The sequence below is a fragment of the Geotrypetes seraphini genome, chromosome 5 (genome assembly GCF_902459505.1).
Source record: "Geotrypetes seraphini chromosome 5, aGeoSer1.1, whole genome shotgun sequence".
Classification (NCBI taxonomy): Eukaryota; Metazoa; Chordata; class Amphibia; order Gymnophiona; family Dermophiidae; genus Geotrypetes; species Geotrypetes seraphini.
The window spans coordinates 47,534,113-47,549,011 of record NC_047088.1 but is presented as its reverse complement, the minus strand read 5'-3'; the positions used below and the strand labels follow the sequence as shown (position 1 = coordinate 47,549,011).

At 39.9% G+C, this 14,899-nt stretch overlaps 1 protein-coding gene across 1 annotated transcript in view; it reads right to left on the bottom strand.

Moving 5' to 3' along the window:
* Nucleotides 1-14,899, bottom strand: part of LOC117361417 (sodium- and chloride-dependent neutral and basic amino acid transporter B(0+)-like) — a 154,848-nt gene that overhangs the window by 60,434 nt on the left and 79,515 nt on the right. Inside the window, exons 8-9 of the mRNA XM_033946717.1 lie at nt 7,389-7,521; nt 2,777-2,917 (exon numbers count right to left, since the gene is read on the bottom strand). Of these exons, the coding sequence (XP_033802608.1) occupies nt 2,777-2,917; nt 7,389-7,521 (274 nt within the window). The remainder of the gene's footprint in view (nt 1-2,776; nt 2,918-7,388; nt 7,522-14,899) is intronic.

Below are 14,899 nucleotides of genomic sequence, written 5' to 3'. Positions count from 1 at the left end.
AAAATCTTATACACAAATACATGATGTCCAGAGCAATACTTGGAGAGACCCCCCCCCCCCCCAGGAGAGAGACTTGGGAGTACTGGTCGATAAGTCGATGAAGCCGTCCGCGCAATGCGTGGCGGTGGCAAAAATAGCAAACAGGATGCTAGGAATGATTAAGAAGGGGATCGCGAACAGATGGAGAAGATTATCATGCCGCTGTACTAGACCATGGTACGCCCTCACCTGGAATACTGCGTCCAGCACTGGTCACCGTACATGAAGAAGGACACGGTCCTACTTGAAAGGGTCCAGAGAAGAGTGACTAAAATGGTAAAGGGGCTAGAGGAGTTGCTGTACAGCGAGAGATTAGAGAAACTGGGCCTCTTCTCCCTTGAAAAGAGGAAACTGAGAGGGGACATGATAGAAACATTTAAAATACTGAAGGGAATAGACTTAGTAGATAAAGACAGGTTGTTCATCCTCTCCAAGATAGAGAGAAGGAGAGGGAACTCTCTAAAGTTAAAAGGGGATAGATTCCATATAAACGTAAGGAAGTTCTTCTTCACCCAGAGACTGGTGGAAAACTGGAACGCTCTTCCGGAGGCTGTTATAGGGGAAAACACCCTCTAGGGATTCAAGACAAAGTTAGACAAATTCCTGCTGAACCGGAGCGTACGCAGGTAGAGCTGGTCTCAGTTAGGGCACTGGTCTTTGACCTGGGGGCCGCCGTGGGAGTGGACTGCTGGGTGCGATGGACCACTGGTCTGACCCAGCAGCGGCAATTTTTAAAGTGATTCTTATAACTTATTTAGGTCAACCATTCATTTGTTTGTTTATTCATTTATATCCTGCCCTTACCCCGGCCGGGTTACAAACTTACATACAGAACTATAACATTACATCAAATATTACATACAACATTAACAATAAATACTCCCATTATACAAAACAAGAAGTGCAAACCATAAAATACATAGGCGATCAGTACCTTATTGTTATCTTCTCCTTTTCATTAATAACCTTATATTTCATCTAGCAGAAAAAGTAATGCTTCAACAGTTTTTTTAAAGTTCTGTATATTCTACTGCCATCGAATATACTCAAGAAGATTATTCCATTCCCTAGGCCCTATACAATGGAATATACTGTCTCTAGACACTGTCAGTTTTAGCTGCCTCACAGATAAGCCAAGATAAGACTAGCACAGAAAATCAGTGTTAAACTCCTAACTTTTTTCCCACCTCAAATCCGCCCCATTGCCATTCACTTTTTCTTCTCCTAAATTTAAGAATTTAACCTGCACCCCCTTTAACAAAGCTGTGCTAGTGGCCACCACACAGCAAAGATTCAGAAGTCCTTTAAATCCCTATGTGCTAAAAACTGCTATCACAGTTTAATAAAAGAGGGGGGTATATTACAAAAGAAAAAAAAATTAAGGCAAACACAATAATAATAATAATAACAGTTTAAATACCGCAAGACCGTGAAGTTCTTTGCGGTTTACAATGATTAGAAAGCTGCTACAAATAAAGTAGAACTTATATCGTTGAAGAATAGTGGCTAGCAGTTTAAGGGAACAGTTGTGTTGTTGGGGATTGAGGTGGGAGATTGTGATGGGAGAGACTGTGCAGATTCGCTACCTAGGTATTTCAAGAACAGGTATGTCTTTAGGTGTTTTCTAAATTCACCATAGTTATTTGCGTTTATAATTAGTTTTTCCAAGTCTTCGCCCCATAATCCCCCCTGGTAAGAGAGAAGATATTGATGGTGTCTTTTAAATTTACATCCTCTAGCCGGTGGGGAGATGAACTTCGGGTGCGTACCTCTCTTGTGTCTATTGGTTGAGAAGTGGAAGAGGTCATTTATATATTGAGGGGCTAAACCGGTTAGTACCTTAAAGCAAAAGCATCCCAACTTGAACTTTGCACGTGCCTCCATTGGCAGCCAGTGCAGGAGTTGGTAAGAAGGGGTTATGTGATCTGACTTCTTCAACCCAAGGATCAACCTGACCGCCGCATTCTGCACCAGTTGCAGTCTCTGCATGTTCTTCTGGAACATTGCCAGATGGGCGATGTTACAATAATCGAGATGGCTTAGTATTAGGGATTGAACGAGAATTCTAAATGATGAAGCGTTAAAGTATGCTCTGATAGACCTAAGCTTCCAGAGAGTTAAAAAAAAACCTTTCTGACTAGGGAGCTCACAAAGGAGAGGGAAAAAAGAAAATAGTCTTTTTAAAAAAAAATTCTTTATTCATTTTAAAACTTTCATCAAGTGTACAAATATTCATAATAAACACAATTAGTATGTCATATATATAGAATGGAAAGATCAATAGCGGTACAGAATGGAAATTATAAAAATTTTATTAAAATATGGGATCCATTAACATATTTCTGTCATGATTAGATGCCATTTTTCTATTAATTATACACCATTTAGTATTGGGTGGGGGGAGGGTTTCAAATATATGATCTTATAATGAATAGAGGGATTTGAGGGAGGGTGGGGTGAGGGTTACATCTACTTATAAGTTATAATGATAAGATGTTCAAGTTAAAAGAAAATAGTCTTGAATTGCTAATGTTTGAAATTATTTATATATCAAACGCATCTTTAAACATAAATGCTTTAAAATTAGTTTAAAATTTATTGTCAACTCCGGTCATTGATAACAATTATTTTTGATTTTACAATGCATTTGCTCAACATTGAAACTAGTTTACAATTTCTAGTGCAAAGAAGGAAAAATATTTATTTAATTTGTTTCCCAACATCTTAGGACACTTACCTCTGCATCTTTCAATTTTGTAATATCTGACTGTTTTCCAATATAAAAGTTAATGCCATCCCAAGCTCCTTCTAGGGTAATACCTTTTACTAAAAGAATGGTCAGCATAATATATGGAAAGGTAGCTGTAAAATACACCACCTGTCAACAGTGCAGAAGACATGTCACTGCGTTGAATGTTATTTCCAAGACAACAACCTCCCCCCTCATTTATATTCTCTCCAATATTCTTCTTACAATAATAGCCATTGCAGTACAAGATCTACATTATCTAGCACAAAGAGAGCAAAAATTTTTAGCCTTAGGTCATATTGCATTACAATTTTATAAACTATTCAAACAAATTCATTTTACCTCTGCATCCATCCGGAAAAATTATTGGGAGGAAGATATTGGCATATCCATTTCGGATTCCACTTGGGATTCTATACTGAAATTTACCTTTCACACCTCTAGATCAGCTTCTCTTACACAGAGTCTTTATTTTCTCCTTCATGGAGCCCAATGGACTCCTATCAAATCTAATAGAATTAATCCCTCCTTCTCCAGTTCCTGTTGGACTTGCCATACTGACGTTGGATCTTTGAAACACCTTCTTTTTTATTGCCCTGCAATACAAACATACTGGACCTCTGTGTGGAATACATTATGCTCCTTATTTCACATAGATGTAGGATTGTCCTATCAAATGTTGTTGTTAAAATCATCTGCATCCTTCTTTAACTTCTCCACATATGATGCTTCTCTTTTTTACATTCTGCTTGCTCTAGCCCTAAAGATTCTACTCAGTTCTTGGCAGAATCTTTCCAAAGCCTCTCATTCTCAATGGTGGGATTTAGTATGCCAAACATATTGATTTGAGGCTTATTTAGCTAAAAAATCCAACAAATATTCTCTGTTTCAAAATATATAGAATTCTCTAAAACTTTATCTACAATGCTCTCTCTTCTTCCTCTTCTCCTTCCCTCCCTTCCCCCTCTTACTCTACCTGATCTCTTCATTTCTTAACCTCCCTTCTTTTTATTTGAATCCATATTGCACACAGTTTAGGGTTGGTTGCTATTTATTCAGAATTATTGTTCTCTTGTTCCCATATTTCATACTGTCATTTGTATGCCAATTAATGTTGTTGATTCTTGTTATCTTACACTTTCTTTATGTCTGTTTGCTGGATATTTCTTTTCATGTAAAATTCTTAAATAAACATTGACTTTAAAAAAATTATCGGCGATTATATGACTTAGCCCTATTTAGATGGCTGGGAGCCATTCCTGACTGCTAAATAGTGCTGAATATTGGTCTCATACATACTTCCCTTCTATTCCTTTTTACATATTACTTTCATTCATTTAGATATCATTTACATAGATGGTGCTCCTATCTGTAAAGTTAGGAATGTCTATGAACTATTCTACATGCTTCTCTCCTCTCCACTCCTTCCTGCCATCCATAGTCCTCCCTACCCTCTTCTAACCCTTTCCTCTGTAATGTCACCTAGAGCTTGTATAGGTATGTGCAACGCACAAATGGAAGAAATAAATAAATATACTTGGTAATGCTAGTATTGTATAACGGAAAGTAGGCACCTATAATAGGTGGCACATAGGCACCTCATATGTACTGTATATGCATTGTTATATAATTACACATATTAGGAAATTTTATTAGACACAAAAACAGTGACATCAGCTAGTTTTAGCAATTTTCATTAGGGACACTGTTCTATTCTTATTTAATTTTCAATGTTTATACATGCACATTTGTAAAAAAAAAAAAAAAAGGGAAGCGGAATGATATGAACTGACAGTGACAATTGAGTCTTTACAGGCTCTTGTTAACCAAGCAAGACAAGTCACAGACAAGATCAAGTATTGAGACGCACATCTCTTGGCAATAGGAAGTGGATATCACCTCTGTTGCTGAGAGAGTGGCAGGACAAGTACTCAGCCATGGTTAGTACAAGCACAGTGAGGCATAGGTGCCTGGAATTTGGTTGGAGAGGGTGTAAAGCTGGTAAAAAAATCACTACTGACTGTGCAGCAAAGAATGGCATGGGTTGTGCAATACGGCAAGTGGACAAAGGAAATGTCAGAGAACAACAGCGAAGCAAGAGCTGATTGTGTCATTGACTGAATCTTGGAATCTCTTTACAAAAAAAGTACCTCCTCTCATATAGGGGTCCTTTTACTAAGGTGCACTAACTGATTTAGCGCGTGCTAAATGCTAAATCGATTAGCGCGCACCATAGATGCACTTGTTTTGGAGAACAATTTCGCATGGTGTTCTGAGGGGAGATTTTGGGCTCCTTTTATCAAGGTGCGGTAGCGGGGTTAGCACGTCGGACATTTCATCATGCGCTAACCCCCGCGGCAAGCCAAAAAAACTAACACCTCGTCAATGGAGGCATTAGCAACTAGCACGGCAGGTGGTTTAACTTGTGGTATTCCATGTGTTAAACCCCTACCACGCCTTGATAAAAAGACCCCTTTGTTTGCTGTTTAACATATAAGAATGGCAACAATAAATGCAGTGGATGCTACATTTCAAACATTTATAAAGAAATATTTATAAACATGAAGAAACATTTTCTATCATACCTTTTAAATTAACCTTTACATATCGTGTGTCCAGGATGACGGGACATTCCAAAAATGTCATTGCCATCGTGGATAAACAGTCTGTATAAACTAATAAAGAGCCAGGAACACAAAATATTTGAATTTACAGACTTATGACTTATTTACATTGAGGGGCATAATAAAAAAAACGTCTAAGTCCCTTTTTGGCCTAAGTCCTTAAACGTTCAAAGCAGAAGCAGGGAAAGTGTCCATAACCAAAACAAACGTCCTTGTTTTGATTATGGCCTGCCTCTACTAAACGCCCAAATCACCACTACATCTCCTGGCCCCGGCAACATCCCCCCCCCCTCCAACAGGAACGGGCCAGGAGAGAGCCCAAGCTCTCCTGGCCCAGGCAACCCCCCCCGACTGGAATGGGCCAGGAGGGAGCCCAAGCCCTCCTGGCCCAGGCGACCCCCAACCCCCCACCCCCACTACAATACGGGCAGGAGGGATCCCAGGCCCTCCTGCCCTCGACACAACCCCCTCCCCCCAACGACCGCCCCCCCAGAACCCCCGATCGCCCCCCCACTGACCCACGACCCCCTGGCTGACCCCACGACCCCCCCACCCCCCTTCCCTGTACCTTTCACGTTGGCCAGACAGGAGGGTACCAAGTTCGCCCATCTGGCAGGCCAGCCAGGTCCAGAATGGGGCCGGATTGGCCCAGGCGACAGAAACACCACCCACAGGTGGGGCCTGAGGTGCTTGGACCAATCAGAATAGGCCCGGGAGCCTTAGGCCCATCCTGTGGGCGGGGCCTTAGGTACATGGGCCGGCTGGGGGGGTCATGGGTCGGCGGGGGAGACGATCGGGGGTTCTGGGGGGGCGGTCGTTGGGGGAGGGGGGTTGTGTCGAGGGCAGAAGGGCCTGGGATCCCTCCTGCCCGTATTGTAGTGGGGGATGGGGGTAGGGGGTCGCCGGGGCCAGGAATGCTTGGGCTCCCTCCTGGCCCAATCCAGTCCGGGGGTCGCCTGGGTCTGGAGAGCATGGGCTCTCTCCTGGCCCGTTCCTGTCAGAGGGGGGGTCGCCGGTGCCAGAAGAGCTTGGGCTCTCTCCTGGCCCGTTCCTGTCGGATGGGGGGTCACCAGGGCCAGGAGGGCTTGGGCTCCCTCCTGGCCATATCGAGTCGGGGGGGGCACGATCGCTGGGCAAGAGTGCTTGGGCTCCCTCTTGCCCCAATATCGTCGGGAGTGCCACGGCTGCCGCGGGGCAAGGGGGCTTGGGCTCCCTATTACCCCGATGTTGTGTGTGTGTGGGGGGTGATGGATCGCAGCAGGAGAGATGCCTCATCTCCCCTACTGTGATGCTATCACTCCTCTACCCAAGCTGCCGTGACCCGCGGCAGGAGAGATAGGGCATCTCTCCTGCCGCGGGTCGCGGCAGTTCAGGTAGAGGAGTGATGGCATCACGGTAGGGGAGATGAGGTATCTCTCCTGCCGCGATAATTGCGGTGGATAGGTTGCCGAGCCGCTGAACTGATCCCGCCAGCGGCCATCAGCTCAGCGGCCCCTTTTTTGGCACTTAGACCTGGTTTGACTTCGTCTAAGTCAAAAAGGTCTAAGTGCCGACTAGGCAACCTGTCAAATGTTTTGGTTATACCTGTTGTACGTCTAGGTGTAGGTCGGCCCACCTCCCGCCCACGCCCGCCCTTTCCCCTCCTCTAAACATGCCTCTTTTCTCTCTGTGCATTTAGAGGCAGGGGAAAAGCCTAAGCTGTTTTTAGATATGTCTAAAAACCAGCTTTGGTTATGGGTACTTGGACTATCAGGATTTTTGATCATCCAAGTAGCCATTTAGGACACTTTTTAGACGTTTTTTTTAAAATTATTATTATGAACCCCATTATGTTTACAATAGCCATAAATGATAACGGTGAATAATACAAATCTTTGCTAAAATAATTACAAATGGAATCAGCGTAATGTAAAATTTATTACGATAGGAAAAGGTTAACTCTTAAATGAAACTGGATACTCCCCCCCCCCAGGTACCTTTCCAGCAGATTTTACTCCCTTAATCAGTGATGCTGCAACTATTATCCATGCCAGCAGGAGACAAAGGGCTAAATGCCACACAATATTACCAGTATCATGAATACCAGTGGATCGGCGGAGGGTAACTTTACTGAAAAAAAAATCACATACACACATGCTTTAGAATATGTGGAGGGACATAATCAAAATAACTGTCTAAGTCCCTTTTTGGCCTAAGGCCTTAAACGTTGAAAGTAGAAGCAGGGAAAATGTCCATAACCAAAAAAAACGTCCTTTTTTTGATAATGGCCTGCCTCTACATTCAACTGTTTAAATGCTCAGACCACCACTACGTCTACACTTATCCCCCCACGACGTCTACACTTATACCCCATAATGAACCAAAAAAACGCCTAAGCCCCAAACATCCAACACAAGGGCTTTTAGGCGAAGGAGGAGCCAGTCCTTCGCCTAAAAGCTGGATTCTATAACCGGTGTCTGTCAAAAACACCACCGGTTACAGAATCCCCCCCACTTTAAAATGATCCGGGCAGGAGGGAGCCCAAACCCTCCTGGCCCGTGGCATCCCAAACCCCCAACTGGCAAGAGGGAGGCCAAGCCCTTTTGCCCTGCCGACTCCCCGACAGCATCGGGGCAAAAGGGAGACCAAGCCCTCTTGTCCCGCTGACTCCCCGAACCCTCAACACCTTCGGGGCAAGAGGGAGCCCAAGCCCTCTTGCCTCACCAACTCCACGACAGCATCGGGGAAAGAGGGAGCCCAAGCCCTCTTGCCCCGCTGACTCCCCGACAGCATCGGGACAAGAAGGAGCCAAAGCCCTCTTGCCCCACGGCACCTGCGGCACCCCTCGATTATGATCAGGCCAGGAGAAAGCCCAGGCCCTCCTGGCTTCTCACCCCCCACCCCCCTACATGTTCGGGCAGGAGGGAGCCCAACCTCTCCTGCCCAGGCGGACCCCCTACCCCCCACCCCCAATACAATATGGGTAGGAGGGATCCCAGGCCCTCCTGCCCTCGACACAACCTCCCCAACGACTGCCCCCCCCGAACCCCTGATCGGCCCTCCCCCGCTAACCCGCGACCCACCTCCGACCCCATGACCTCCCCACCCCCAATTCCACCCCCCATACTTGTAAAATGTTGGCCGGACAGACGAGTGCCAAACCCACCCGTCTGGCAGGCCAGCCGGCTACAAAATGGGGCTAGATTAGCCCAGGCATCTGAAACCCTGCCCACAGGTGGGGCCTAAGGCACCTGGGCCAACCAGAATAGGCCCAGGAGTCTTGGGCCCCTCCTGTGGGTGGGGCCTTAGGCACATGGGCCCAACTCCTCTACCCGAACTGCCGCGACCCGCAGCAGGAGAGATAGAGCATCTCTCCTGCCACGGGTCCCAGCAGTTAGGGTAGAGAAGTGATGGCATCGCGGTAAGGGAGATGAGGCTTCTATCCTGCTGCGATGGTTGCGGTGGGTGGGTGGGTAGGTTGCCGGGCCGCTGAACTTATTGCGCCAGCCGCCATCAGCTCAGCGGCCCATTTTTTGGCATTTAGATCTGTTTTGACTTCGTCTAAGTCAAAAATGTATAAGTGCCAACTAGGCAACCTGCCTAAGGTTTTGGTTATACCTGCTGCACGCCTAGGTGTAGGTCGGCCCACCGCCCGCCCTTTCCCCTCCTCTAAACACGCCTCTTTTCTCTCTGTGCTTAGTGTCAGGGGAAAGGCCTAAGTTGGTTTTATAAATCTTTATTCATTTTCATATCTTACAACAAGTGTATAATAAACAATAATAATAAAAAAAATTTAAACAAATCACTTGACAATCTTACTTATAATCATTAAAGTATAAAAGAATCCCTTCTCACCCCCCCCCATCCATTAATAATATATCAATTAACAAATAACATATTTCCCAATCTCACCCCACCTATATCTTATATAACAACAAGGTGTTTAAGGTACGTCTAAAACCAGCTTTGGTTATGGGTACTTGGCCGATCAGGCTTTTTGATCGTCCAAGTAGCCATTTAGGACACTCTTTAGACATTTTTTTATTATTATTATGAACCCCATAGTACCTCTATGAGGGTGGTTTGAAAAGTTTGGTGAAAAAAATTCAACAAATACATATTTTAAAAAACACAGTTTTTCCCAATGTAAGATATTTGATTAGAGGGGAAATGAGTGGGTTTTATTTTTTATTATCTCATAATATATGAATATATCAATAGTTTCATTGTAATGGTACTTGTATGTAATACTGTGATGGGAGGGGAGGATTTTCTATTTAATAAGAATAGTTTAAATATTAGGTGTATTACATAATATTCTTTTTTTTTTTTTTTATAATTCTTTATTCATTTTAAAACTTTCATCAAGTGTACAAAAATTGCAACACAATAACATAGATTTAACCACTTGTACATCTTATCATTATAACTTATAGTTGTAAATATAACCCTCCCTCTCCCATCCTGAAATCCTTTTAGTAATTTTTATTTTACATGTAATAGAAACCCTCCCCCCACCCCACCCTTATCTTACATATTAAATATAGAAATATTAGGAAAATGGCATCAATCATGACAAAAGGACGTTAATGGTTCCCAAATTTTAATGAAGTTTTTATAATTTCCATTTTGCACCGCTATTGATCTTTCCATTCTGTATATGTGGCAAACTGAATTCCACCAAAATTTAAAATTGAGCCTACTATGGTCTTTCCAGTTATTAGTAATATGTTGAATGGCTACTCCGGTCAAAATCAATAAAAGTTTGTTATTACACATTGATATCTGACTCTTTTTTCTCATAGACATACCAAAAAGTACAGTATCATAAGTTAATGCTACGTGATTTTCCAATAAACAATTTACTTGATCCCAGATTGAGTTCCAAAAGGCTAAGATATGGGGACAATAGAACAAAAGATGATCTAAAGTCCCTATATCCAGATTACAATGCCAGCATCTATTAGACAAAGAACTATTTAACTTTTGCAATCTAACTGGGGTCCAAAAAGCTCTATGTAACAAAAAAAACCAAGTTTGTTTCATAGACGCTGACATTGTACATCTCATTCTCCAAGACCAAATCTGTGGCCATTGAGATGCTGAAATATCATGCTTAATCTCAATGCTCCAAATATCCCTAAGAGTATTTTTAGGCTTTTTTTTAACCAATTCACTAATAGTTTTATACCATTGTGCGGCCTGATGTCCCAGAAAGTCCGCCTGAAAACATAAAAATTCTATGCTAGGTTGATTATTCAAATTTTTCCATTCAGGGAACCCTGCCTGAATGGCCTGCTTCAATTGCAACCAACGAAAAAATTGCGATTTGTGAAGCCCAAATTTATGTTGCAATTGTGTAAAATCCAGCAGCTTACCATTAGTAATTACATCATTTAAAGTTCTGATACCTGCAATTATCCAATGTTTCCAGACGATCTTAAAACCGCCAATTTGAATCTTGGAGTTTAGCCATATGGATTGATTCGTTGAATTATTAATAGTAATTGCTGTTAAATTACTGACAAACCGTAATGTTTTCCAAGTATCCATTAGAATTCTATTTTCTTTGTACAATCTGGGCATCTTGATACTGAGCACATGAGAAAGATGTAAAGGAAACATGAGTCGCCATTCCAAATATAACCAATCAGGAGTATACTCAATGAGATCCGGGAGGACCCAATACATACCTTGACGTAAAATATAGGCTTGATGGTACCTATAAAAGTTTGGAAAATTTACCCCGCCCTCCTTAATTGGTCTTTGCAAAGATGCTATAGCAATTCTAGGAGTTTTACCAAGCCAAATAAATTTTATAATAATCGAGTTCAATTTTTTATAAAAAGATCCATGAAAAAATACTGGTATCATACCCATTTGATAGCAAACTACAGGTAGAATCATCATTTTAACCGTTTGAACTCTCCCCCACCAAGATAAATGTAATGGATTCCAATGCTCACATAATTCCGTAACCTTTTTTAACAGCCTTTTTTCATTTTCTTTTACAGTCTCATCTACTGTATTTTTAATCCATATTCCTAAATATTTTAAACCATCATCCTTCCAAACGAAAGAAAAGGACTCAAACATACTTTTTAAACAATGTACATTGAGTGGAAGAAGTTCAGACTTATTCCAATTTATTTTATATCCTGAAAATTTACCGAACTTGTCTATCAAGTCTAACAAACAAGGAATGGAGGAAACAGGATTTCTCAAATATAATAAAATATCGTCTGCATAAGCAGAGAACTTATATTCCCAATCGTTACGAGGAATACCCTGTATCCCCTTTGCTTGATTAATAGCTAATAATAGGGGTTCTAATACTATATCAAAAAGCAAAGGAGATAGTGGACAACCCTGTCTAACTCCCCTATGTAAATGAAAACGAACTGACATTTTATTATTGATATATAATCTTGCCATAGGGGAGCTATACAAAGTCTGAACCATTTGAATAAATCCTGAACCTATACCAAACCATTCCAATGCTTGATACATGAAATCCCATTCCACTCTGTCAAATGCTTTTTCTGCATCTAAAGATATGGCAAAAGCCGGATCATTCATATTTTTAGTTAAATTTAAAGTGTGGAATGTCAATCTTGTGTTACTAGAAGAATGTCTATTCGCAATGAATCCAGTTTGATGTACATCAATTATATAAGGGAGAGCCTTAGCCAATCTCATAGCCAAAGTTTTAGCCAGTAATTTTCCATCTACATTAATTAAAGATATCGGCCTATAGTTTGATACCGAAGTAGGATCTCTATTTGGCTTAGGTAAAACAATAGTTAAAGATTCTGCCATAGTACCTGTAATACAACCTTTATTTAGTTGATATTGATATAAATTTAATAAATGAGGGAGTAACGCATTTTGAAATGTTTTATAAAATTCTACTGTAAAACCATCCCCACCTGGAGCGGATCCAACTCTAAGAGACTTCAATGCAGTTTCTACTTCTTTTAATGATATAGGCTCATCTAATCTTCTTTTTATATGATCAGGAAGTTTTGGACCCACTAATAAATTTACAAATTCCACACCACTTTGAAGTTTATCAGCATAAGACTCGGAAGAATACAAATCTTTATAAAAATTAAGAAATTGATTTAAAATATCATTAATCTGAGTATGCAAGTTTCCATTACTATCTTTAATTGCTATTATTTTTACTTTTCTTTTTTTTGCTTTAAGATAATTTGCAAGTAATCTTCCCGCCTTATTGGAACTTCCATAATACAAAGTTTGCTGGGAAAATAAATCTTTCCTCGCCAATCTTGAAGAAATCTCATTATATTTCCCTTTTACTTTTAAGAGTTCTTGTAAAGTATCTTTCTGCCAATTACTAATTAATTTAGATTCTAGAAATTTAATTTCATTTTCCAGATCAGTGAATTGTTTAACCAATAATTTCCTAGTATGTGCCGAATAAGAAATGATATGACCTCTCATAGTAGCTTTAAAAGCATCCCACAATATTTCAGTGTTGATATCCACTGTATTATTGATTTGGAAAAATTCAGATATCTTTTCCTTAAATTCTTCAAGAAAAACTGAATCTGCAATCAGTGTATTATCAAATCTCCAAACTGATCTATTTATTTCCTGTTTATCTAAACTACATTTAATCCATACCCCTCCATGATCTGACAAAATAATTGGATCAATGGAAGCTTGTTGCACCTGTTTTACCAATGAATTTGAAACAAAAACATAATCAATTCTTGAAAAAGATTTATGAACTTGTGAAAAAAAAGAAAATTCCTGATCATTAAAATGAAGAATTCGCCATATATCTTTTAAATCACAAGAATTTACCAGATTTTCTAACCCTAAAGATTTTATATTTTTACTTGGTTTTTTATCCATAAAAGGATCCATCACAGCATTGAAATCTCCAGCTACAACTAAATTAGAAGCAGCCAGTGGGAGTATTAATTGTAAAGATTTAAAATAATCATTTTGATTCGAATTAGGGGCGTAGACATTAATCAAGGTCAAGATATTATTTCCCATTCTCATTTCCACCTTAATCCATCTTCCTAAGGGATCAAACTCCAACATTTTAAATGAAGCTGAACATTTATTACTTATTAAAATAGCAACCCCCGCTTTTTTCCTAACTGCAGGGGCGAAAAAACAGTGCTTTAACCATTCGCCTTCGAGTCTTTTTGATTCAACATCTGAAAGATGCGTCTCTTGGATGAAGTATATATCAGCTTTCTGTTTTTTCAAGAAAGTAAGCATTTTTTTCCTTTTTACAGGATGATTGAGACCATTAACGTTAAGGGAAAAAATTTTAGTCTCCATTATATTTAATAATTATCAAAAATCTCTTCTCAAATGTAAAGAATAAATAACAAATTAATTCATGATTAGATGCCATTTTCCAAACCCTCTTCATTAGAATATAACACTTCCCCCAGTTATTATCAATCCCTTTGTTAATCCCATTCCCACCCATCCCCCCCTAAATAATGACATATATAACTTGGAATCACACATATAAGTACAGATGAGTCCAGAAAGTTCCCCAACAGACCACAATATTAAGACAATATTATAATATATTCATCTTTTTATATAATTCTCTTGTTATTATTATAATCATTGCATAAATATCCATCAAAAACCTCAACAACCAATTCCCAAGCTGTATAGATCTAATTGATCTAATGTGAAGATAATATTAAGATTATCTTGCTTGGATAATCAATAACTAATTATTCTTAATATCCTTTAACATATAATATTAACATGTATAAAAGGAGACAAATTATAAATCTATAATTTACTCATAATGAAATCAAATCGCTTCTGCTCATATGTGCACAGTAACCATCCTCTTTAGAAGTGTACAGATGTTAATGAATAAATTTTCCATCACTAAAGACATATGAATTTGATTCATATTAGAATTAGATATTCCCTATTGAAAATATATTCTATAGCTATCAATGAGATTCAATGAAAAGCAATTAAAATTTAAATTAAATATATTGAAATATTAATTCTTATACAGAATGAGTTCAGCACTAGATCAAAGATAAGATCATTTTTGAAAGAATATTCCTCAGTGAAAGATCCTAGTGCGTCACATTCCCTGCGCACAAATTTACTTCCAATTGATCCCAAAATCATAGTTATAAACAGTAATGGAGTCATAAAACTCAATATTCCAGTTCTTCTTTCTCCTTTTTTCTTATATCTTCCTAGTCATACTACGATAATATATTAAGGTTAGAATTTCAGGAGCTATAAGGAATGAGCAATGAGACACAAGGAATGCAATCCATCTCCTAATATGCAATAAGCACAAGACATGCCAGTTAATTATATATGTCCTTCCCTTGCACAATAACCACTGTTCAGTCCAAAGATGATATCTGCGATGAAGATTCAAATCAATAAACAAATAGTTCCAAGAATTCCATTTTCGATGCTGGTGTCTTTTCTGAATAAAGATTCTCGTTTCACCATACCAATCGTATCT